The following is a 26,577-nucleotide window of genomic DNA, read 5'->3' on the forward strand; positions in this document are numbered from 1 at the left end:
GAGGTGGAAGCGTGGCTCAAACCCCCATAGGCTCAATGGTCCAGAGGGAACTAATTATTGGTGCAGATATTATAAATGCAGATATATGAATAAAAAAAGTACTTATTTTGTAATTCACTTCTTGTGTGTTTACAATCACTGTTTTTCTTTGTCCGTATTTAACATTCCAACAATTTCTCCCTGTGTTATAGGTTGCCAGTTTTTATGACTCTTGTTTCCAACCCCCTTTTGGCGTTTGATCTGGATTCGTTGACCTAGCTGTGAACCAAATCTTTACCCGGCATTTTTTTTTGCAACTGTCCAGGTCTCCAGTCTTGCGTTTACATTATTATCCTCCTATTAAGGTCCGTTTGAGTCTCTTATTGGTTGATAGTTGTCTCTTTAAGTGTTTCTTTTGTAGGTCAAGGCCTGAGGGCTCTCAACATGAATACAGATGCTGTTAATGATACTTTCGTACAGTATGGAACATTGTGTTTTGTGTTGGTATAACTGACTTGTCATCAGGCCAAAGTAAACACAATTTTAAAAAACAGAACTTGATATGTTGACCCGGATAGAGGAATTCTTTTCATTTAACTTGAAACACTATCTTAAAAGGAGCAATCAAACGTTGGGAGCAGCTCCATATCGCCTATTATTCTAGTACACTTGAGAATGTATGAAAACAAGTCATTCCAGCTAAGAGTATCAGTAGCCTGTGAAAGCACTCTCACGCCGCTGTACTTCCAAGAGTTCACAGCATGATGGGAGGTGTGATCACAGTACAGTCTAAAGGCCCTTTCCCACTGACGTAAAAGCTGTTTTTGTCTATAGTCACGGATATTTATTGGCTCCAGCTCCGACCGGCAGAGGCTGAAGGCTGATGTTTTTAGCTAGCTCCACACTTAACAATTTCCCAGAAAAATACTATGCATTTTGTAACAGCGAAAGACATTTGTTGTTTTAAATCCTTGGGCCCGGCTGCCTTGCTGACTATGGGAATTGACTAACTGACTAAAGGAAGTTGTAAATCGGCGTATTTGATGACCATGAACTTTCGTGTTTCTTGTTCTTCTGGGTTTGTATCCTTATGGTTGAAATGCGTTTATTAAAGGTTATCTAAATGACATGTAATGTCAATCAAAAGATAAACAGCTACTCTCCTAATCTCAACTAATCCTGTTGTTTTTCTGTTGAGAACAGCCTCTCTACAGTATCTAAGTTTCAGTGCTTTTAAGACCTGGTGACACTGAGGATGAGTCAAGTCACCTTATTACATGTGAATAAATATTGTCTATCCAATATTTCTGTACAATTCTCAGAATGACAAATTAAATAAGAGTGACAGGATATATTATAGGCCAGGACAGTTATGCAAACTGTCTAAACTGCTCTTCTACAACTGAAAGCCTCCACAGTGGGAAAGAAGGACACATGCTTCAGTATTTTCACATTGCATTTCACTTAATTTAATAGCAATTTTGTCGTATTCGACTTTTATTGTGGAAGCAACATACTGATACATGAAGTGGGATTGACTACATATCAATATGTGCGTTTTTAAAATATTTCTGCTGATTTGAGTGCGTAGACATAACATATAAACTAAAAAACATTCACACAGTCCCGGTGTGAGTGGATAGTTGTTTGAATGTTTACAACTAAGTGCTATTTTCATGCAAATGGCCAAACAATTTAATGTTCAATGTAGCAAAAGAAATACACTGTAAGAAAACATGTTCTGTGCTCTATTTATTTGCTTATTCAAATTCTACATTTAATTATGTCTCATTAGTACACTAGAAAACTTGGAAAACGGTATCAGATATTCAAATAAACAAGTATTAAAGATCACACAGCCGTTTCATTTCTAAGTGGAGCAGCCACCATAACTGAGGGATAAACCTTCATCCGACTTCCCGCGCCTTAGAAAGAACAGGTTGTAGATTATAAATCTTTTATCACCACCGCTCTTGTCGTTGCAGTACGTGCAGATCCTGTTTGTCTGCCCTTAAAGAAATCCCGTCTTGAATGAAGAAGCTTTGCCTTCACGTACAGTCAGATGTCATAACAATCCACTCCAGTGATAATGAGGAGTTATTGACAGGTAGTATTCTGTTGCTCGTTGTGCCTTCATGGAAGGTGAGAGGGTTACTGCAAACTGCCAAAGCAAAGGCCAGAAAGTGGCGTGAACGCAAACAGAAGGCAACCCGGTCTACAGAGAAGATGTACCAGAAACGCGGGCTCGAACCCGAAAGTGTTCAGTCGTTGAGATATCTTCACTCTTCAGGGGAATGAGAGTATGAGGTGTTGTGTTACACACTGTACAAAATAAATTAATGTGGCGTGACTACAACTTCAACTCAACCAAGTTCAAAAGTGTTTTTTTAAACTGTATGCTCGAGAAAGAATAACATTTTATAAGACTTGTAACTTAAATGAAGGAAAAAAAAAATATATATATATCTGTATTCACAAAAATATATTAATTGAGTACTAGCTTTCGGTCTATTGTAGCTGTTTGCTAAATCTTGCGGAAAAAAGTGCAAAGCATGCAACAAACCATGACGACGTGACGAACTGCTCACAGTCAGAGGGAGAATAACAGTGTCTGTTTGATGCTAATCTGGTGATTTTCAGTTCTTCCCTTTTCACTACATGTGGGAGTCATGGGAGTGTCAAATATCAGGCCTTTAGTGTCTAATATTTCAGATTCGCTCTACCCAGCACCATAAGGGCCGGTTCTGGAGGACGTTTTCGCGCTCTGCGGCAAAGCATGCTAGCACTCATGCTAGCTAGATGATATGTGACTTAACGGCAGTGTTAAGAAAGTCTCTTCTTCTCCTGCGGGCTCTACACTACTCGGGTCAGAACTACAAGCTGCGAAGCCAACACGAGGATGCGAGAGTAGTTTTCCAGTCGCCATACAGGTACGTCGCCATTGGTCCAGTGTTGAGCTCCAGCATGCTGAGGGCCTCACAGTGTTTCTGCAAGGGACATAGAAAATGGCAAATTCCAGTTTTTAAGTTTGCAGTCAGCAGTCGGGAGAAGAAACCCTGCTTTTGATTGTGAGATGAATCACTAAGTAGTAGAAAATATCAGTCTTACCTGTCTGGCTCTATGGAGAAGGAACATGTGTGGAGTGGCACTTGTTTTTCTGCAATGAGAGGATCGTGGAATTAGTGCAATGCAGCAAAAAACTTGATGAACACTGGTTTCTCTATTATCTATCTTTTTAACTTATTTATAATGTTTGTTGCTGTGCTATGACAAAGGTTTTGCATATGGAATTATGACTTTTAAGTAACACAGATGCATTCGTGATGTGCTATTGTGTAGCTTTGAATTGTGTATTTATTTCTTCATATTATTTCAATGGACAAATGGTGCCATTTATTTTTTGAACTGTACATGGTCTCTTTTGTATAAAAAAAAAAAGAGAGATCCAGGTCCAGATTGTATCTTCACTAATACACCGATTCATAAAAGTCTGGAATTATTGTAAAACCTTTCGATGGTCAGAGTTGTTGTGGTGGTCCCTGTCCCCTCTTTACAGACTAGTGTGCAACAAAACACAAAACACATCATGTTTGATGATGATGATTCATTTTAACTTGTTTTTAGGCTTCAAATATAGTTTTTTATTTGCATGAAAAGCAACTTTTGACGGACATAATGCAACTTATAAAAGTATGTGCCACCAAAATATCCCCCACAGAGGATTAGCAAGAGCTCTGATTAGCATCGTTTTACGTCCAATCCTGAGAGCTCTGACCACAACAGCTCTGTTTAACATTATGGTGGTCTCAACCATTACCTTCTGATTTAGTCGATAGTGCAGACTCCGGTCTGACAGCCAGGGGTGCCTAAGGGACTCTGTGGCGCTCATCCTCCAGCTCTTGCTCTTTACCAGCAGAAGGGTGATGAATTCTTTGGCCTCGTCCGAGATGTCCGTGAACTCCACCTCCTCAAAGTTCCACTGACAGGCCAGAATGTTGTTCAAGGTCTCGTTGTCATCGTCCCCCAGAAACGGAGACAATCCACTGAGCCTTAACAGAGAGGATACATATATGTATATATATACATACAAACGTTTAGGCTACATATACTTATATATAATCATGTACATATGTGTTTGTGAATGAGTCATCACAACTCACAACATGTAAGTGATGACGCCCAGACTCCACATGTCAGTGGGGAATGAAACAAACTCATAGTTGATGACTTCAGGGGCGAGAAATTCAGGTGTTCCAAAGTTTACCCTCAGCTTCTCCCTGGGTTTATACCTGTCAGAGGACAACCAGACACGTGCGAATTATATCTACTGGCTGAGAAGGTCATGTTATGAAAGTTGACAGTTAACAAAGGTTTGAAAAGTAGATAGGAGCAAGATTTTACCTCCTGGCCAGGCCAAAGTCAATGATTTTAATCTTGTTAGTTGCTCTGCTGACACAAAGAATGTTCTCTGGCTGAAATGGAACAACAGAGGAGGATTATAAAGGGTCACCAAATGGCAGTAATAAAAAGTATGGAGTGGATTTTTCCGCCACTTGTATCTAAGCCCATTAAAACCCACGTGTGGATGTTACTTGACAGAATTTAACTAATATGTATATATTAAAATGAATGGCCATTATAGTAGTTGCAACCCTGATAATTGGGAAGATAGCAACAAGAAACCTGGTGTTTGATTAAAAAGCGCAGGGAAATTAAGTGGGATGTTACTGAGAATACAAGATTCTAAGTTGAAGTCGGTTTACCTTGAGGTCGAGATGTAGGATGTACATCTTGTGCATGTACTGCAGCCCTTCACAGATCTGGCGTATAAACAGCACCGTGTCCAGCTCCGTCAGGTTGTAGTTCTCATCAATGATGCGGTCAAACAGCTCTCCTCCCTCCACACTACAATAACCAAAGCTTGTCAGTTTGTTGTATCGACAAAAGAGAACAAATACGCCAAGACGAACGCAGGCGCCCTAACTTACTATTCCATGACCAGGATGATGTCATAGCGCGACTCATAGGCGGCGTACAGCTGGATCAGGTTGGCGTGGTTCAGCTGGTTCATCACCTGGACTTCATTCCTCACCACGTCCTGAGAGAAAAGCCGACAAAAAGGAAGAGACAATTACAAGTCAGGGAGAAACCAACACTGCAATAAAGGGTCCACACATAATGTGCTGGGAATCATTAGAAGAAGATTCATACATTTTAGCAACCTTGAAGGTTGTACCCCCAATGATTTTCACCAAACCACCAAAAGGCCAATTGTATGTGAAATACCTACTTTTTTCCAGGGTAAGAGATGATGCAGCTAATGAACAAACTAAGATATGTTGTCATCAGGTGCCTGTTCAGGTGGCATAAACTATATGTGTCATGTATTGGGCTTGTTCTTTTTGTCATGGATGACCACTGGCAGCAATGTGAGCCATTTGAACATCTCAGATAACAATGCAACCACAGAACTACGGTTCGATATCTGTCCTCTCTCAGAGCTTTGGTCAACTCAAAGTAAGAAAGATACAAAAATGTCGACAACGTTTTGTGCCGTTGATCTTTTTTAAACCTCCGGGTGCAAAGATGGAAGTGCCCATCCATTCGACTGTCTTTGTAAACTTCTACGTATTCAGCATTCATTGGTGAATCGTTCCTGCACCTTCTCTTTCTGGCTCCTGGCTTTGATGATCTTGGCAGCCAACACCAAACCAGACGAGTTCTCTAGGCACTTGTGGACTTGTCCAAAACGCCCCCTGATGAAGGTAATGTAAACCACAGAGCAGAGTCAAGCACATGTTCTTGCTACTGGCCCAGTAGAAGAAAAAGAACCATCCCAGAAATTAGATTTATAAAAAAACACAAGTTGAAATAAACTTGCAACTAACCAAAATTACAAAGAAACATTTTGTGATAATTTAAGGAATGGTCAAATTTGAAATAATTGCTAGTGCCAAAATCTCAAACTAAAATCATCTTTATTTTATATCAAAGTAGGATTGGTTGGTTGGACTAAATCATTTTAAGATGACATGTTGGGGTCCAGGCTTTTGTAATTTGTAAACAATAGTCGATTAACAAAGACATCATGAAAATTATTACTTGCACCTTCCGTCATGGAGTAATTAAAGCTGCATGCTGTGCAATTATGTCCGTAATTTAAACAATGTGCTTGCGTGCAGAGGGGTAATCTCCTGCTTGGGAGGCAGAATTTAGCACTCGTCTATTACATCAAGGAGGACCGCCATTTCACAAGAGCCCCCAGAGGCACTAATTCAAATGCCCTTTAGAGGGGCAATAAAAATAACTTTTCCTTTTTTCAAAAAAACGATTAGACGACTCTCACAGGCTCTTGTATTATTTTATCAGAGAGGGCCGATGTGTTGAATAGTGCGGAACAGAGCCAAATTAAGACCAACTCTTGAGAGCCTGGCATTCAGAGATACTCACCCCCCCAGGACCTCGTCTCTGTTGATGGTGTAGTAGCTGGTTATCTGATGGGGTTTGGGGGTCACAATGCGGTGGTCGAAAGGTGCCAATGGTGGAGGGCTCGCCTCTGAAGAAACCATAAAGGAAGACCAAATGAAGTGAATAGTTTTTTGTTGCTGAAAACAAAGTATGAAACAGAGTTCGGAGGAAGACGCCTCGTTCCCCAGAAATGAATTGGATCAAAATAGCAGAATGCCAAAGTCTCATCGCTGGTTCTGCCAGCTGCGGCAGCTGACATGTTAGTGACGCTCAAGCAGCCGTGGTGTTATAATATTGGAACTGTTTCAAAGTGAGGAACGAAAAGTTAAATGTCACAGACTAACAACCAGTGCGTCTGCGCGGAGAGACACATGAGAGCAACACAAAGTGGATTCAACTCAAACGGGTCCAGAGCAGTGAGGCATGGAGTCCACATCATTAATGGATCAAAGCTCAGTCTGAACTACCGGCGTGTGCTTGAACTATTTCACAACTTTTTTTTTATTTGACTGGAAACATTTTTGATTTCTCTTTTTTTAGACATCTGTTGGAACTTTTTCTGGCTCAGTTGTATACCCGAACAGGGAAAAGCAATCAGCAGGTACTGAGATTATGTTGAATCAGGTTTAATCTATTTATCAAGCCAGTAATGCATCGATGCCTATCGACCACAACCAAAAAAACAGTTCATATGGTTATAAAAAAAGACACGGGTCTAAGCTTCAAAATAAAACTCGCTGACTAATTAACTTATCCTTATTGTGGCAAAAATATTTACAAACCTGATTCTCAACTAAATTGAAGGTTATGCGTCATAAAAAGTAAAACTATGTATATGCCCAAAGTGTCTTTTTGGACTGTCTCATGCACTGTAAACAATGCCTTACCAATGATGAATTCCTTCACTGCTGACTCTGCCTCCTTCCCTTCCTCGTCCACCTCGGCCTTTACTTCCTCAGATTTGGAAGCCTGATGCGCGTCCCCCTCAACCCCCGGCCCCTCACCCCTTTCCACTTCACTGTCTCCCACTCGGCTTTCTTTGAGGTCGTCCTTCCCCAGCTCCTCTTCTGTGACACGAGGTTTACTGCAAGTGGCCACATCACATGAAAATTAAAAGAAAAATTCATCGCTGACTTCTTCGATGAGTAAAATTGATAAAGAACAGTTATTTTGTCTAGTGTTCTATTCTGTTGAAGAAATTGTGGCATCAGCTGTAATTGGAGAATAATTACCTGTCCTGTGGTTGGAGAGAGCTCCTGCAGATATCCACAATGATACTCGGCGCCTTTTCTGATTTGGACGAACTCTTCCCATCACCCTTCGCTTTTCCAGTCCCTTCTTCCGCCCTTTTGTCCTCTTCCTCTTCCTCGGAGTCATCAAAGACCGCCCCTGCATTTTCCTCCTCTATCTCCTTGGTGACCTTCTTCCTGTCCTCTGACCTGGTAGCAGAGGTGTGTGGTCCGTCCAGGATCAGCCCGACGGACTCCTGTCTTCTTCCCCCACTTCCCCTGTCCTCCCCCTTGTGATTGCCAGCCTCGGCCTTTGCATGGGAATGCTCAGAGTTCTGCCTGTTGAGCTTTTCCACCTGCTCCTGCAGCACAGGCTCATTCTGCGAGGAAGTGTCTGACGTGGGAAAAAACAAGCATATAACCGTAAGCCACATGTACTGTGTACATTTGATTAAACTTTAAAATGTGTTGGATTCAACGTATTTTGAGAATGGATGACATAGATCAAATAGTATAGTATATATTTATGTAATTTATTTTAATAGCTTTGAGCTCACAAAGGGCTCAAGAGGTCTGCTGAAATATAATTACTAATAATATAAAATTTAAATTGGCATAAAAATCCAGTATTGGTCGGGCTGTAGTCCATATCTAATCCAGCAGATGTGCAATGATGCAGGTGCTGTGTACATCTCATCTGATTGAGTTATTTCCTGTTTGAGCCTACCAGACGTGTCTGCAGGTCTCCTCTTCTTCTGGGCCTTTAAGCCCTTCTGGCTCAGTTTGGCTGCATCCTTGTCATCTTTTGCCTGGTTTTAGAAACAAGAAACAAATATCAAGCTTCAGATAATAGATCTACAAAGTGACAGATTTGGACAAAACTTGAAATAAAAAATCAGATTATAAATCAGAGAATTTATATGTGAAGCTCGGAAAAACAAAGACGTTATATTGATTTTTTCCAAGTAGGTTGGCGTGAAAGCTCAGATTTTTTTAGCACTGGTCTCATGTGTCTTCATCTGTACATTACTCCGAGTTCAATCCAAAGTGTTTGTCAGCGCTGCTGTGGTTGACCCTGTAACTCAAGCAGGATGTTGTGCGGAGTAGATGCCTCCTTCAGGAGAAAGTTCGAAGGTCAAATATCATCCGTAGCAAATGACGTGATGCACAACACAGGAAACCGCTATATTTGCCTTTTGCCTCATTTACTGTGCAGTGATTACATATTGTAACAAGAGGGCAGCATCAAAGCAGACACCTTACAGAATGGTAGCAAAGACATTCAGCTGATCCCTGCTGCGGTTTCTGTGCCATTCAATCTGTCTGTTCATGCTTGCTTCACCGCATTCGTTAAAAATAGCTTTAAATCAGCCGAATTCAAGCACTCAAAATATTCCAATTGAAATGCAAACGTACTCTGTTGTCCCAAAAAAACAAGGAAGCGAAAGCTATGCAGCGATGCTCTGCACAGTTTCATTACTGTTCCAAGAGATTAAGAAAAGCAAACGTGCAAAATGCTTGAGAACCTGCCGGACTAAACTGAGCCTGTTCAGATGGAGTCCAATCCGCTTCTGTGCTGATTTAGACACGGTTTGGATAAGATATCCAGTCTGACTCTAATCATTCACACCTCTGAGACAAACCACAATCACTGCACAGAGGAAAATTACTTAACATAACAGAGAATGACATGTTGAAGTGCAGCGCAGCTAATAATAGATAGGTATGTAGTCATATCAGAACATTGAGGGACGACTGCCAACTTGTTATTCGAAGAGGGCATCTAAAGGCCTTGTTGAAAAAGATTCTCTTTACGTATTTTACCAGCAAAATCTTCAGGTTTTAAAGTCTGCCAATTATTAAGTCACTGCAGACAGGTCATACTTTCCATCTAGATGATTTGCAGCCTTTCAAACAGCACTTACTGCCTCTGTAGTTATGTTCACAACGAAACTAGACCTCTCACTCTGTCGACATTGGCGACAGAGCCGACAGTAATAGAAGCTGCAGCTTCCTCAAAGTACCGCGCGTCGGAGATGAGAACAGAACAGCAGATGGAAAAAACCCTCGATTCTGAGGCCTTTGGAAAACCTCACGTGTGACGTCTCTCACCTTCCTGCCGGCCTTCTTTCCGGGCTGTTTGAACAGCAGCTCCACGAGCCTGGAGCTCTTCAATACCTCCCCAATGAAGCTGATCACCTGCTGGGTGCCCTCCACGAGCCTCTCCACCCCGTCCAGCCTGCGTCCCTGACTCTCCATCTGCTCGCTGGCCCTCTCAACGGTGCCATGTAGCTCTCCGCACGCCGCCTGACCCCGAGAGCCGCGTCTCCCCCCAGCGCCGCCTTCATGCATCAGTGCCAGATCCCGACCTATGCCCCTGACGTCCAGGGACAGGCCATCCAGCCGGGTCAAGACGGTCTGCTGCATGCTGAGCAAGCGCTCCATCTGAGAGCTCAGCGAGTCCATCCGGCTCTCCACGCGGCGCAGGGCTGCGTCGTGAGGGGAGGAAGGCGACGGCGAAGAGGCTTGGGACTTGTCTGATCCGTTAAGAGAGAGCCTCCTTCCACCGGCCTTCTGGCCATGAAGAGGATTCGGATCATAGACCTTGGCTAAAGAGTTGACAAGGCTGGAGCTCATGACTGATGTGAAGCAAGGTCTCCTCGCAATTACACACTAAAGAAGCTCCCACTCACTAATCAAGTCCGCTCCCTTTGCTTGCGACAAGAAACATAATACTGGACGACGCCTACGAGCAGAAGAAAAAGAAGTGGAGGGAGAACAGAGAGCTCTCCCTCGGCACTGCACCACTGAGTTTTAAGAATAGCAAATGGCTGCACTCCAAAATAAAGCGCAGCCCCCCACGGACGTCAGGCCCTGTAAGTGGCCAGTGATAAGAGCCGGGGGGGCTCTGGTGTGGAATCGGGGTGGATGGAGGTTAGGGGGAGATGCTTGAGACGATCGCTATGTGACATTTGAGACACTTCAAAAGCTCTTCAGTCAGGTGTCAGAATCCCAAGAATCTGGAGCTGAAATATGACGGACAAATAAAATGTACAGCCAATAAAAAAAAGGACAACTTCCTCCAGTGCCACACAGTTCACAAAATGTATTTGTTGTTCCCTCAAAAAAAGTAATAGTAATTCTTCTTTGGATACTTATTATAGCATTTTGCACAAATGTAATATGTATACTTAATGCTTAAACTACTTAAAACCACTTAAAATCCCTTATTCTACTTTATTTTACAAAGAATATTGAAGAAATGGAGTGAAAAAAGGGAGATGTACGACATGCAAAGAAGGTCACAGGACTGGGATAAGTAGTAAAATAAGGTTTCCACTTTGCATTTATGCAAAGAAGAAAAGTCTAGTTTATTTGAAACCAACGTTTCCAAAATGAATCCGTGCAACCGGAGGGACAAGACAACAGGTGATGCCACTGACACTTGAACTGTTGATGCAGAGCGGGACAAACTGACGCAGATACACACTGAAATTCATGAACAGACACGTAAGAGACGTAGCTGACTGTGTGCATTGTCCGCAAGCTTTTCCACGTCTCGACACACAGATATCTGGAGTGGACACGTGTGACAAGCGCCTCAATACTTGCTCCCAGAAAGATATCAGGAAGAGCCTGACAAGAGCACAGTGCAGTCCCTATGCAGGGGTTTAAAGGGCCGCTTTGCCTGGAATTTGTGAACAATGTCTTCAACAGGACAAATACGTATCTTTGCAAATAGATACAGTATATATGTCAGTTCCTAGTCATTATACTGAGACATCACGGTGAACAGATTTACTAGAAACTACTCTTCACTCACAATTGACAGATAAGTGAATCTCTCGTTAAGAAAGGAAAAGGTATAATATGTTATATTGAGAAAAAATATGTTGCTGTTAAGCTTTTTGCGCTTTGCACAAGACAAGTGCAACGGATTCATTTCCTTTTTGTCAAACTAGCTATAAACACAATATAACCTTAAAATTAACACTATAACTGTAGTATTCATTAATAGTTACAAATCTCACTCTGGAGTGACGTCATGTGAAGCCACGTGACATCATTGGATCTATTGCTAGTATGAAACATTGGCTTTAAAACTTGTGTTGTATTGTCCCTGTGGCCAGAGTCTGTGGTATAAAGTCACAACGCACTCATGTGTCCCCCATGTGGATAACAATAGCCTCAGTGAGGGAATTCCCTGCCGTATTCGCACCGAACCTCCTCTGTAATTTACTTATATCGGTCTCGCCACAACCACAAGTCGTGTGAAATTGTGACAGAAGGCTGATCCAGCAAAGTAGGCGCCGGCGCGGTGCAGCAGCAGAGTTTAGGAATGAGAGTGACGGGGCCTCGCCACTCTCACCGCACATATAGAGTTACTCATCAGAAAGACACAGATAATACATAATGCTTAGTTATTCCAGCGCCACGGACTGTCCAGTAATCCGATATCTTTACAGTGCAATGGACTGGACGACATGGATGACACAAGCTTTAGCTCAGAGACACAAAAATAGACTTTAGACAAACTCCTGCCTCACACCAGAGGCTCTGTTCTGAGTCCACATTCAAAGCAATGCTGTAGTTTGGCCAGCAGAAGCGGAAGCGAAGCCAGAGTTGGAAAGTAAGCACATTTACTGAAGTGCAGGTACTTGGCTATTTCCATATCATCTCCTCTAGTTTGTACTGTTCACCGGACAGACTTTGAGGAAAAAGCTTGTGCGTCCATGACGTCTTTCATAGAAAGGAATTATTTCACCCCCACTGCTGAATTGCTTGGACCACACATGACCCTGCTGTCGTTAAGATATCAACTAACCACTTCGTACGTAGTTTCTGCATCTGACACGTTTTTGACCTGCTGATAGAATCTGTCCAGAGACGGACAGAAATACACCAGTTTAAGTTCACTGAATAGCCTCTATCGTGGTTTCTTTTTGCCACGACGACACAAACACACACCGACACTCACTCAAGTGAAAACAACACCAGTGGTGCTGGAAAACACACCCAAAATAAAATAAGCCAAATGTTCTCTTTTGGGGTACTGTGCACTTTGAATGCTATACTTAAAGTCAACAACTCTCTGGCCCGTCCCGCGGCACTGGTCCAGCTCTCAGATCCCTGCATCATCCACGCCCCTCCCCCAGATGGCATCCCTGGCCACAAAGGATCCACCGTACCATCATCATGACTCACACACACGGCCTTACTGAGACCAAGAATAATTGCGTTCAAATGAATGCATTGTAAAGCCTGTCTTTCTCCACAGTCGTATCCAGCGGGTTCCCTTCAGGGGCCAAAAAAGGGCCAAATACTAGGTTGTAAAAGTGGGAGTAGGGATGCACTTGCAATTGCGTACTTGCTTATTTGTTTTATGCCTTTTTATTAGCACCAGAAACAATATATTTTTATTTCATTCGTTTATCATTTTCAGAAGGCCTTTTTATTACAGATATTCTGGCTTGTCAATAAAAGCAAAAAACGCAGGTAAAACTAATTTTGATAACAATCATATTTATTCATTTATAATGTTGGCAATAGACAAGCCAATATGTACATCACGGAGTGTACGGAATCTCTGCTGGGGAGAATGGAGCAGTTGCACACTGAGATCTGATCATTGAAGCAGCCAATGCAGCTACAAGCGGATGTGGTCGAGGACTTTCGTGCCATCACTGCTGACCTGACTCTCGGCGGTGGCACAGGTGCGTCAGCGGCGCTGTGCGGTTGGAGACTGGGGCCCTGGGCTCTGGCGGTGCGGGGATTGGGGCTGCACTAGATGGACCCTCGGACCTGGACCGGACTCTGAAGAGGGTCCCGTGGCCGGGCCCTGCGCTCGGGGGATCGGAGGGGGGCTGTGACAGAGAAAGGATCGGGTACTGTTTCCCCGGCAACGTTCTGCCTGTTGTTGGGGCCGCAGCTGTGGGCAGCATTAAAACGGTCCAGACCAAGTTGGTGAGTGTCTTTGCTACCAGGTTTCTGCCAGATCTGGATACTGAAACTTCATCTGTGTTCCTTCAAAGAAAAACTTGGCCAGTGAAGTCCATTCTCAAAAGATTGAGACTGTCCACAGCAGATTCAGCTCCTTTAAAGTATCTGCTGAATGCAATGAGGTTGATGAAATGTGCACCCCTTAGCTGTGGCCACACGGGGCGCTATTATGAGCCGTGCAAGGTGGGAGTCATCGGGTCAGACCCTGACCTCACTGCGCTGTGCCTGCTGGTGCTGTGGGCATTATTTAACTGTCATGGCCTGCGTGTGGGCAGGATGACGGGGATAAAGCTGCATGGGGGTTGACATACCAGGTGGTGTGGCTATTTCATGGAATAAGAAGCTTGACTCACCATGATAAGACATTTATCATTCTAAATATCTATACACACAATTAGGATGAATATCTAAATAGGTTTGCCTTCATCAATTCCTATATTCAAGATAATACTATAGTATATAGGTCATTGGGGATATGAATGTAGATCTCAGACAACTGTTCATTATTTGCCAATCACATGGCTCAGTTGTGTAAACATAATCATTTGATACTGTCAAGTGCTTTTGCCTACAGACAGCTATACATATATCAGTGAGGCCTGGCACACTACGTCATGGCTGGACCATTGTATAAATACAGCTGATGCACATGCCTCATTAGGGTGTATGGGCTTTTTTTATGGGGCAGCAACAACTGATCATATACCTTTTTCCATGTTAATAAATGTTGAAGATCTCCCGGCACTAACTAGCAATGGAATAAGTGTCTACTAAACTGGTCAATCTCACAAAGGGGGACTTCTTAACCTGTTATGCTTGCACAGATCAATCTGTAATATTCATCTACCTAGAGACGCAAGTATGCAGTGTACAGATGGAGTGAAGATGTCTCTGTTTAGAGGTTATTGTACACCACTCTACACTGCACACTTGTGGTCCAATTACAAAAAAGCAAGCCTACAGAGACTACAAGCATCTTATAATGATGCCATGCAAATATTACTAAAGAGACCGAGATGGTGTCGTGCCAGTGAAATGTTTGTGGCTGAAGGAGTTAATACTTTCCAAGCTGTTTTAAGAAATCGTATGCATACATTTATCTGCCCGGTTAACGTCTGAAAATGAAATCATCTTGGGTTTGTCAAACATGTCTGTTAGTGCTGAGGAGGGCCTGCATGCATGTTACATAAGTGGCACAAGAATGTGCACAGACTCTAAATACATCCACAACAACCCCCTCCCTCGGTTATCGTGAGTTTCCTGTTTGGGGGCAGCGTTATATAACATGAAAACAACTGGGCCTGGTGTTCGAAAGGGGATTCAGGATAAATTTCGACCTTTGACCTCGTGGAATGACTGTCAATCCCACCACCCCCCCCACCAAACACACACACAAACACTACACACAAAAAGTCAGCGGGGCTTAGTGGAGGATTTAGGCAGCGGATCTTATTTCTCCCCCAGCCTCTCAGTGTCACAGTGTCAACACAAACTGGAAAGTTGTAAAGTTGCAACTTGGGAAAAATTGTATTACTCATAAAGAAGTGAAGAAATTCATGAATTAAACAAGTACATAGATATATTACTGTAATGATCCATTTCTCTATTAATTGTTTACTGTTTATAATTGCCTGCATTGGTTTATCTAGGATTGCATTGCATGGATATTTGGTCAATTTGTGCAACATTCACGTTGCATGATATTTAAGTTGCATACATTGCACGGTGTGCATGATGTTCCTCGTGAACCTTTTGTTTTCTCTTTGAAAATATTGCAAACATCTGCTATGAATTGTAAAAATGTCTGTAGCCATGTAAAGTGTATTTGTTTACATGGAAGATCATAAACCAAACTAACTTTAATAAGGTGTTGCATTTGTCTCTTACTACCACAAGGTGGCAGAGCAGAGCCACCGGCCCAGGAGTCCTCTTCCAGTTCCACATGCTGAAGACTACCTGGGACCTGGAAGCAAAAGGGTTGCATTTGGGCATTTGAGTTTCATGCTCGGCTGTTCTCTGGTTACTTTGAACCCTGACCTACTAACCTCTACACAGACACGCACACACAGACACACACACAGACACACGCACTATTCACACAAATCCAAACAGTTAATGTTTGCCACGTAAGATTGACCCTACATGGTGACAGATCATAAACACCACCCAGTGTAGATTCATGTCTCTCTTAAAATGTAATTCAACAACATGTCCTCCTGTCCTCAGTCACTACATCTGACCTCTCCAAGAAAAGAGCCAGAAAACCAGCCACTGATACTTAATTTGATCAAATCAACTCGCGCAGACAGCTTATCTCTTTATAGTATCATGTTGGAGTGATGCCTAATTTGCTGACTCCTGTGTGTGTGTGTGTGAGTTGGTTTGTGTGCGTGTGTAAATCAGACGCCACCCTGATGTATCGGCACGAGGCTGTTAATGAGTTACGCAAACGCCGGGAAGGAGACACCAACCACGAGGCCAGTGGAGTACAGGCAAAAACAACACGATCCCCCGGAGTCCTCATACCAGAGAGACACACAGGGAGACACGCAGGGACACACATAAAGACACATGCAGGGAGACACGCAAGTCCAGGTGATAAAAAATACAACTCAAGTCTACTTTCCCTCAATATTATTGTGTGTGTCTGACCAATGTACAGTAAGACACACTGAATAGCTGATGATTGAGTCAGAATTATCACTAATAATAAAAACAACATTGTACATTCGCGTGCTCAACAGTGGACCTCGATTCATGATTTTGAAGCAGAAGCTAACTTGTCTTAGTTTTTCACATCCCCCATTTCACAGCTGACGCATATAAATAACACAACCCTGCAAAACGTGCAAACATAAAACAATCTAAAAATAAAGTAGTGTGATCTGTGAGGATGATATTGGTAATGCTACACTGAATAACTCAATTGATATTTCAACATCAGCATCAAGCTGTTTAGTCATGTTGAATCATGAGCTTCTTTTTTGCGTGGACATGAACACTGAAAGATATTAAGAGAATCTCCACCTGATCTCACTCTCATGAACCCATCTCACTATCACTGTCACTTAGTTTTTCTGCAGGCTGGTGTTTTGTGTCCAAACCGGCAGCTGAAGGAGAAAGTCCTTCACGTGTGTCCAGGTTAGTGGAGCTTTGTCTGGAATTCGATTTATCGTTAATTGAAAGTCCACTGATCGACGGGTTGTTTCAGCACCTCGGACAGAGCTCACTTACACTCAATTAACCTGTTCTGCAACCTTCAACGTTCCTGAGAACAGTCTGACCTATCATATATATATAACACCCTTATATTCTCCTTAAAACCAACATGACATCACGATATGTTGACCCATTTGGAACAAACTGTGTGGTGTAGCAGAAGTGATGAATGGAATTAGAAACTGAGTAGTATGAAGACCGTTGAGCCGACACTGACAGGCTTCAACTGCTCTCACACTTTATAAGGAGTCGATTACTTCTGGTGAATTACGTTAACATAATAATCTGTTTTGTACCAAACATAACACGGGTAGTGTGACGGCCCCCTGGCATCGAGCCGGGCCTGCTCGGGGTGCGTGTCCTGTCTTGCAGGCGCATGGTAGGAGGAGCTACTGGACACTGGCCAGACTCGTCTTCCCCAGTCCTCACTATCTTGGTTTTCTTGCGTGAGCCTCTTCACTTTGTTCACTGCAGCTGCGTCCCTTTTTGCTTTTATTGTGGAATGACAAATAAATTATACGTGCAGTCTGCAATTCCCTTCTTCTTCTGTTATTTTGACGGGGCCCACGAGCCAGGTCGTGACAGCAGCCTAGAGTCCGAGTCTCATGTGAATGGAGTGCTGTTGAACAGAATTTAGATGTCACTGCTGGTGACAAGTGTGACGCACGTAAGGTGATGTAAAGTTTTCCACTGGCTGTCCCGTGCTCACATGCCGGCTACAGCTGGACGCTTTACTTGCCAAAAACTATTGGTGCTGCATTGTTGTGTCAAAGCGACATGTTCGGTTCACTTCAGCAGCTCCAGGCAACAGCAATTTGATGAAGATCTCATGGACTCCTCAGCTGATTAGTTAGGGTTCAGAAAGATGTTAACCTGTTTACATACCCAGAAACACACCTCTTCTCAGAGTGAAAGCAGAAACCAGGACACCCGCAGATGAAACCAGCATTGCTGAGCTCGGATTGTCCAGGGTCTTCTTTCAAAAGTCAAAAGTATGATGATCAAGCCGCATAAACGCAATGTGTGCAGCTGATGCATGCTCGGCTCCACCAGCCAGGGCTTCGCTGCAAAATCATGGTTCAGTAAGTAGCCAGATAGGGAAAACCTGTTCCGATGCCTCCAGTCCTCTAAATCTGTTAATTTGTTGCTAATCAAAGTGTCCTCCTCTTTCTGAATTCTGCTCTTGATCTTACTTTAACGCCGACAAGGGCGTGTTGGCATGTCATGTATGAGGTTGTGCAAAATGAATGTGTGTGTTTAGTGTGTATGTACACGTGGTGGAACGCATTCTGAGTAATCGTAATCGCCTTGCGCTTGGCCAAATATCATTTTAATCTGTCAACATGTTCTACCGTCTACACACAAACCAACACGTAAACACAACTTCTCGGGCGAAAGGCTAAAAGCTAAAAACAGCTTTGGTCAGAACGGTGAAAACCTTGAAAGAGAGAAGCAACTATCTAGTTTGAATTCCTCTGGCGTTCAGGCGGCGTTAGCAGGGGTGATAATGTGGTGACATCCCTTTACTTAATTTCCGGTTCATGCAGGCCTGCAGCTGGTCGGGCTCAGCTATAATGCTCCACACGACACCAGCGTGCAACAAACCGCGGGTTCGCTTTACGTCGTTCACCGACCGCTCTGCTGCTCATTCAGAGTCAATGACCGTCGGGCGCTTTCCCACATTCTGCTGCCCACGTGTAGCGCAGGGACCCCCCTCGTCGTGCTTTGTTACCTGTACGCCTGCGGACGCTGCGGTCCTTCCCTTCCTCTTGGCGGAGAATAGCTTCCACAGGCGTCCCCACAGGAAAGTGGCCACCACACACACGCTGCCTAATATCCAAATGTCTTTATCCCTCAGGACGTTCTCCATGATGGGAACCTTCCTGCCTCTCTGCTGTCCGCCTGTACAGGGCTGTCTGTATTTTGAGAATGCTTCTCGGGCAACGAGCTGTTGGCACGGGGCGTTGATTATGCAATGTTGCGGCTCACGCTGTGCATCGCGCGTTCAGCCTCGAACCCGTACGAGAACAGTGAGTCGTTGCTGTCCAGCCACCTGCCCACTGAGCCGACCATTCACCCGCCACCCGGCTTCCTCCCTGCCTCCCACCCCGGGACCTAAAAGGAGAGAACATGCCGCCTCTGAGACGAGAAGGGGACAGGTGGTGTTGGGCAGGTGGTGTTGGGTTCGGGTTGTCGTTGCTGTACGCAGAATCACACGCAGGCATGTCAGTGAGACCCCTGAGGTATCTGTTAACTTCAGACACAGCACTCGGCGCACGCATGCGTGCTCCTAAGTATAACTGCCAGGCAGTCCCTTCGCCCGTGGCAGACCCGGGACGATGGCCGAGCATTGGTGAAATGCTTAGGTGTCAAGTAAAAATGAGACTGACGAAGATGGGAGAGATGGGAAAGATGGGAGAGAGACAAAAATGAATGGCTAAATTCCGATGTTGAATTGTGAAAAACATACAAACACAGTTTGGACACACTTTCTCAGAATGTGTCCAAAAGTTTGACTGGTACAGTATGTTCAGAAGGAGCAACCAACGGACACAGAGGAACAGATCCTCTCTGTTTGTGCTGTCGGCAGAGGACAGCAGAGGTCTCATTATACTGCAGAGTGGTCATTGCTGTTGGGCATTGCCGCATTGATCTAGAAAAATGAGTAATTCTACAAAAAACATATTATACGTCAAATAATCATTTCTAGCAGATTGTCAAAGAATTTGCTCTAAGTATTTCACGCCATGAACAATCTGGATTAAACAAGCAGCAGCAGGTGGGGGGCGGGTGAGGTCAAAGGGGGGTAACGCAGCACGGACCCCCCGTGGGGGGGAAAGATAAGAGGGAATCTGAGGAGAACCCCGGCTCAGAGCGTGGCCGGAGTAACGGGGTAATGTTAATGCACCATGTTTGGGACGTGTGGAGCGGTGTGTTGTCCTTGAACCAGGAGAGAGGAGGTGGAGCAGAAGAGAGGAAAAGTGCAAGGGAACGCGTGCTGGTGCAAAGACGCAACTGAGGTCAAAGGTCACACATAGAGAGAAAGGTGTGAGCTGATTTGCTCACGGCGCCTCCCGTGTAACCGGAAGGTTGGAAGGTTTCCCCCCGGTGCTCTCTGGGGGTCCCTGCGGACACACCGCTGGTATGTGGTCGGACAAAAAGACAAAAGACGGAATCCTGAGCATGAAAACACTTCTCAGGCTTCATCAAACAGAACAGCAGATAACAATGGTCACCAGATTAGGTTATATTTTATACATTATAGAACTGTGGAAATGATGGTAATGACTGAAAAAGCAGCTGTCTAATAACAAGTGAGCCAAAACACACCACCTGGTAAGCACACAAGAGAAACTGTCATACTCCCATTCAACTTCACACTTTTCAATCACTTATGTACTGTATATTAACGCAAATACATGTTTGCGTTCGCCGATGGACACTTAGTTCCTCAATATCAATCCTAGCCCGGTGTTTGAATCCAGACATGCGGGTCTGATCTGAGTTGATATGCATCTAGTGATGTAATATCGCTGCTCAAAGCTTCAGTGTAAAAACGTCTAATTCATTGAATATTAAGCACAAGGTTTGTTTAGTACCTTTTTTTTTTATAAATATGGTGAGCCAACCTACATGATTGCCTGGTTGTTTTGTGGAACATAATATATTTGTGGAGTAACACTAACTGAACTGAATACATGACATATTCTCTGGATGATGACTGACTTTAACTGTAACACATACAGTAGCAGCGTGAAACGCCTCTGCATTCATTCTCCCAAATGAGCTAAGCCAACTGGCCCAGGGCCGCCATCTTGTGGCGACCAGATCTGTGTGCGTTGACCAAGCAGCAAACATTCATATCAGTCTGTGTTGTACGGTGAGTGTATGTGTGTGTGTGTGTGTGCGCGCGAGAGGCACGCTGTGTGCAGAGGAGATTCAGACAGACTATAAGACATCAACAGATCTGCAGCTCCCTCTAGTGAGCTTGTTTTATTCCACCTGCCGGTGCACGTTGGCCCTGCAGACAGGTGCAGGGAACCAGAATAGTTTGCTGTGGTTTATTTCAGTTCCCGTCTTCCTCCTGCCGCCGAGCACAGACTGCTAATTGTGACTCAGAGTCATTAACCTAAAAAAACTTAGAGGCACTAAAAAGGCCTTCCCCATTCTATTGCCCATTTTTCTGACATACTTTTTACTGCCGGTGAATAGTTTTTTAAAAACACCTTTGCATTCTTTGGAAAAGATTTAGCGCTTTTTAGCCGAATGTTTTTTCTCGTCGAAATGAGCATTTCAAGATTCGATCAAGTGGATGCAGTTAAATATTGCGATTGGGTGACAGAGTTGATACTCAGGTCATCAGTTGGTTAGAATGTCTGCTACACGTTGTGTTTCACCAGAAATCTAAAGGAGGAACAATAAAAGGAAGCAACCGGGAGTAATGGGAAAGTTATCCATGTTTCCAAACCACTCGGTTTGGCCGTGCACATTACCTGTTGGTTCGCCCCCTCCAGCTCCACGTGCTTGAGCTCCCAGAAGCAGCGCATGGTCTCCACCTTCTCCAGGTGTCGGTAGAAGGCCAGTCGGCCCAGACGGAGGCTGTTGCTGCGGTTGCGGATGGCCTTCAGCCCCTCCATCTTTTCAACGATGGGGGACATGGGCATTGGGGGAGGAACAGCAGGTGACGTGAGTTTGACATTCTTCTTGTCGCAAACCGACTCATTACACAAAGTCTTGTCTGACCTGAAATTACAACAAGCTGTATATTAATGTCTGTCCTCCAAAATATATCTTTAAATTCCCCATGAATCCATCCACACAACAGCAACCATCAACAACAACTTTTTCACACAAAATATTCATGAAAACATCTGGTGCCAGATTTTTTAGTGTGAATATTTGATGATATATTTACTATTATTTTGATGCTTTCTTTATGAATGTAATGTATTCAGGTTTGAATTAGGCTAAAAAAAGCTATCTGAAGCATTGGGATTCTGGGGAATTTTAATGGGCTGCTAATACAAATTAGATGAAGGTTTTTGTAAGTACGTTTTCTCATAATTCAAGTAAAAGTAGTAAAAGTAATTGAGTCGTTTATGTAAAGCTTCCAAGCTTAACTTATTTCCGGCCTCTTTTGATTTCTCACTTTAAGAGTTAACATAACATATATATATGTTTTGTTTTGTAAAGCTTCTTCAACCAAAGAAGCAATTTGAAGACCTTAAACTGAAATTCTCTGCTGAATAATTGATGATTAAAAATAAAACCAAGATCATTTTAAAAATCTTTATTAGAGCCCGATTTAAGAGAGAAAATTGAGAAACGATTTATAGATACACTAATATGGATGCTTTTGGGGTCAGTGAATTCCCCCAAAAATTGGAACAGCAAAAACAGTATTGCAAAATGCCTGATCTAATTGCCCACTCCTGATATGCAATGTTGAAATTGCGGTGGCCCCCCATGTGCTTGGACCCAGCCCTCCGGTGGGCAGCAGCATGTCTGATCCAAATGGGATGACTGATGATGTGCTGAAGAAATCCTGCCTGACGCATGCGGGTGACAGCTGGTTTTCTGCTTCTCTCTACCTGTTGAGCCTCTGGGGGAGTCATGGAGGATCACGGGGGATATTTATACCTCCAGAGTGTAAATGTCCTGCATTTTGTTTGACAATTACAGAGGTCAGAGTAGAGTGAGTAGTAGTAGTTTCAGCACAGCGCATGAGTCCGACTGTGTTGCAGCCAGAGCCGTTCTTCCGCATCTCAGGGTTGGATTTCAACACCAATCCTGAAACCAAAACACCTGTCACGTTTTTTTTTATGTCAGACATTGTGATTTATTTACACGTTATATGATTTATTTAGTTAATTCCAAACCGATATGGGGAATGGGTTTGGAATGCAGATGCACCAACTGTGCAGATCCATGTTTGTAATTAAAAGGTGATTGGTTGGAGGTAGAGAATCATTTAAATGATTGCGTTGATGACAAGGTATTCTCTTTAATCTTTTTAAATGTTACTGTGTTACATGTTACAGGCACATGTTTATAATAAATAAAATATACAGTAGTAGATTTTACTGGTAAACAAGTGTGATCTTTAGTACTTCCTCCACCACTCACTATGGGACACAACAAGTGTCCAACCTGACCACTACCCCGCCTGTTCTTTAAATTTATGTGCGCCTGTTGTGACGGAGTCAGCTGGAGATCAGACGACTCCCAACCCCGTGAGCGGCAGCTTGACCCAGGTCACACACTTTAAAGGGCTTTATTTTTGGGTGCTCCGTAGCAAAGGGCGAGGGTCAGGGAGCACGCTATCACCAGAAATGGATAACACACTTCGCTGAAAAACCATCAGACAAGAATAAAAGCTTCATATATTGCTTTTAATAGTGGTCACTTGGACTTATTGCGGTTGTTGCTTTAAACCCCCTTACAATAGGGTATTGTCTATGGCACGTAGCTGTGTTTTATTTCTTCATGCATGCCAGTAGCTTTAGCATCAATGTCCAAGCAATGCTGTAGTTTGTGTATATTTACTTAGCTCGGCGGCCCTTGGTAATCCACCTCTATAAAACGTCTGGGGGGTTTCCTATCTGTCTTCTCCAACATAATCCCTCCATGTAACCGATAGGAAGCCACGCATGAGTCTCATAGCTCTTAAAGCAGCACTGAATCACGGAGGCCCCAGAAGCCTGAATAAGTCCACAAGCGTATGTTCAGATGATTAAAAGGGGGAGAAGAAAGAGAAGGTTCCCACATTAGCAAAATGACAACCTTACCTATTCATATTCATTCGTATTCATTCATTCATCGCGGGCGACTGTGGCGCGTGGAGTAGAGAGAGTGAGCTGTAACCCTCGGGGTTTGTAGTTCAAAACCCCGGCTGCTACCTGTCCTTGAGCAAGACACCTAACCACTAACCGCTCCCCTGGCGCCTTTACGGCAGCACACTGTGTGGGAAGAGCTAAATGCAGAGAATAACTTCCCCACGGGGATTAATGTAAGATATTAAATCCATATGCACAGCAGGTGGTCATTATGACAGCCGTGCTAAACGGAGGAGGCATCATCACAATGTTTTTGTCACTGTTAAATAGTTTCGCCATGTTCAGGACTGAAGCCAAATGCTGTCTCGGATTCTGTTAATAGTTGTGGGCTTATTGTAACGGGCTAATTGTAACAGGCCGGGAACAAAGGAGGGCGTCAAAAAGAGAGGCACTAAAGACAGGAGCAGTACAGTGGCAAGACAATACACAAAAAGCATGTCTGCTCCTTTTAACTGATGTAACGCTTATTTTTGTAAATGAAACGATAGTTCCTTCAAAAATGGGGACCTGATTCTTTAGCGATGACAATGATCTGGACAGCAGGGGGGCTCCCAGCTCTGATCTGGCCTTGTGTAGGATAACAGGTCAAACTTGAACAGGGCACAATGACGCGTGGTGAGTGAAACCCTAACATGAGCTAGTTATGCCCAGTTTAAACTTGATGTGGTATGTTCCAAAATGAAAATCTGCTTCTAGGAGTCGTTTCGCTCTCAGCTAAGATAACATGAATTGGGGACGGGAGACGCGCAGTCTGTAGCATGCACGTTGGCTTGTGTCCATTTGTCTCCAAATATGTCCCAACTCTGCCAGGGATTCGTCTTCAAATGTGAGCATGATACAGAATCAACAGGGCAGATCAAGGGGCTTTTTTTAGGTAACAGGCCATGCCGGGGAGCGTCGTCCCGGAGGGCCTGAGTGGGGGTGGGGGGCGGGGGGGGGGGGGGGGGGGGCTTTGAGTGGACAGTCTTCACTCCAGGGCGCTATCTCTCCCACTCTCAGGGGCCTCGCTTGTCCTGGTTCAGTAATCGCATGGAAACAACCATCAAAGCCTGTAAACCATAGGAATGTGTGTGGGTGTGTGTGTGTGTGTGGGGTGGGGGGGGGGGGGGTCTCTGAGTGTGTGCTCAGGGAAGAGAATAGACCAGCATACACAGAACATTATCATCCAACCCCAAATTGTGGATGGTCTCAACTAAGTCAACGTAAGCAAAGCAAAGTACAGCAAACACACAATAAGACCTGCTAACGGGCACACTGCTCCACTGCAGCCTCATTCACCAGAAGAAGAAGAACGGACTTAAAGTCACCAAACACATTCACCAGTGTGCTCTCCTTCATTAGTGGGGGTACTCAAGTGACCTCGGGATCTCCCTAAATGAATGGGCATCAATTTAAAAGTGATGACGCCAACACGATAATATCAAGTGATCAACAGGTTTATTTTTCCCCGTCTAAACTCGGCATTCCCTCCTTTCCAGCCCGCGAGCCTGCAGCGGCTTTCACCAGGGCCGGAGCCAAGTCGGGATCAAAGTCACCGAGTCCAATGCAAACATACACATGAGAGAGATGTTCTCTTAGAATGTTCTCTTAGGACACGCTCAGATTGCTGAGGAACCCGGGCGACCTTGCTGTAAGTGCCATTTGCACTATGCACAAAATAAACACATGCATAAGCACAGTGACTCCCCACAGGCTTCTCACAAAACGCACAAACGCACTCACACACCAACTGTAAAGTAATTGACGATACACACACTCATTCGTGTCCTGACGGACACATTCGGTGCCAACAGTCCTTCCAATCCGTCACACTGACAACAACTTGCCAACCTTTGCAGAAGAGTGTAACTGTAGAACTTCCACTCAATGTACTTTTCCATTTCGCCGGGAACAAAGCAGAGCTCTTATTTTAGTTCACAGCAGATGGCTTTGCATTCTGCTTTGCACCCAAATCATGTGAGAACCAGAGGTGTTTTCGACCTTATTTTCTTCCCGTGAAAAACATATGGCTGTTCTTGCCCAGTTTATTGAGCTAGCGCAGATACATCTAGTCAATCAGCCCTCAAAGTATGACATGGAAGGTCTCAATTTGAAGCACTTGAAAACTATAATGACAAGTGCCACTTGTCAAGTGTAGCTGAGTGGTTGCAGCATTCTCCACATAACTGCAACATACAAGTTTGTTTCCGGACGGCGTCGTACCCTCCTCCACCTTCTCTTTCTCCCATGTCTTCGCTGTCCTCTGTCAGTTAGCAGTAAAAATCTTCCCGCCCAAAAATATTTAAGATTTAAAAAGTTTTTGTTGTTTTTTTTTCAAATATAACTTCAAGCTAAACCCAGATCAAACATGGGCTGAATAAATCAGGACGCCTGGTAACAGGAAAAGTGGCACCCTACACTGTGCGTAACTGACACCACAAGAAGAGAAGGTGCTAGAATTCAAAACATGGTTTAAGAACGCTTTACATTTCTGCGGAGAGTCAGCGTAGGCAGGTCAGGAATATCGATTTCCATATGCAACGGTGAAAATATTGATCATGTAGTTGCAAAGAAAGACTCACCCTTGGTAGTTGGGCGCATTCGAAATCACCAAAATCTTCTTCTCCTTTCCTCCCATGTCTCTCGTGGGTGTGATGGAGTCAGACTCTCCAGGTTTCCTATCGTCCTCCACCGATTCGCTTTTATTAGGTCCTGGCGCCGGAAGCCCTTTGCCTCCCTACACGCAATGGATCCAGTGTGGCAGACAGACGGATCAGGAGGGACAGCTCATCGGGAATCTCTGGCTGCTTGTGGCTCTCTGCGCCGGGAGCCACAGACATCCAGGGATAAGCACCAGAGGCGGAGTG

General features: G+C 44.0%; 1 protein-coding gene across 4 annotated transcripts; it reads right to left on the reverse strand.

Moving 5' to 3' along the window:
* Positions 1–1,424: 1,424 nt before the first annotated feature.
* mylk4b (myosin light chain kinase family, member 4b) lies at positions 1,425–26,522 on the reverse strand. Of its 4 annotated transcripts, none has more exons than XM_040184664.2 (14): positions 26,293–26,522; positions 21,389–21,532; positions 8,404–8,485; positions 7,680–8,070; positions 7,335–7,531; positions 6,430–6,535; positions 5,642–5,735; positions 4,968–5,077; positions 4,743–4,884; positions 4,381–4,451; positions 4,140–4,268; positions 3,797–4,028; positions 3,088–3,136; positions 1,425–2,966 (listed from the first exon to the last, which is right to left on the reverse strand). In XM_040184664.2, exons 2-13 carry the CDS (start codon positions 21,530–21,532, stop codon positions 3,098–3,100), a joined length of 1,737 nt encoding a protein of 578 aa, XP_040040598.1. In that variant the 5' UTR covers positions 26,293–26,522; the 3' UTR covers positions 1,425–2,966; positions 3,088–3,097. The 4 variants fall into 4 exon arrangements, with proteins under 4 accessions (XP_040040598.1, XP_040040597.2, XP_040040599.1 ...); XM_040184663.2 differs by having other exon boundaries at positions 21,389–21,638; positions 26,293–26,469; XM_040184665.2 differs by lacking the exons at positions 21,389–21,532; positions 26,293–26,522 and adding an exon at positions 18,628–19,005.
* Between the last annotated feature and the right edge of the window lie 55 nt (positions 26,523–26,577).

Source organism: Gasterosteus aculeatus, chromosome 8 (genome assembly GCF_964276395.1).
Source record: "Gasterosteus aculeatus chromosome 8, fGasAcu3.hap1.1, whole genome shotgun sequence".
In the NCBI taxonomy this organism is placed as follows: domain Eukaryota; kingdom Metazoa; phylum Chordata; class Actinopteri; order Perciformes; family Gasterosteidae; genus Gasterosteus; species Gasterosteus aculeatus.

What these genes read in the sequence shown, in the direction of transcription:
- mylk4b (XM_040184661.2), bottom strand. Translation starts at nt 10,313, where the DNA reads ATGAGCTCCAGCCTTGTCAACTCTTTAGCCAAGGTCTATGATCCGAAT. An exon ending in GAAAGAAGGCCGGCAGGAAG is followed by an intron (nt 8,486 to 9,788) that starts GTGAGAGACGTC and finishes TTCTAAAACCAG; the next exon opens with GCAAAAGATGACAAGGATGC. An exon ending in TCTCTCCAACCACAGGACAG is followed by an intron (nt 7,532 to 7,679) that starts GTAATTATTCTC and finishes GGCCACTTGCAG; the next exon opens with TAAACCTCGTGTCACAGAAG.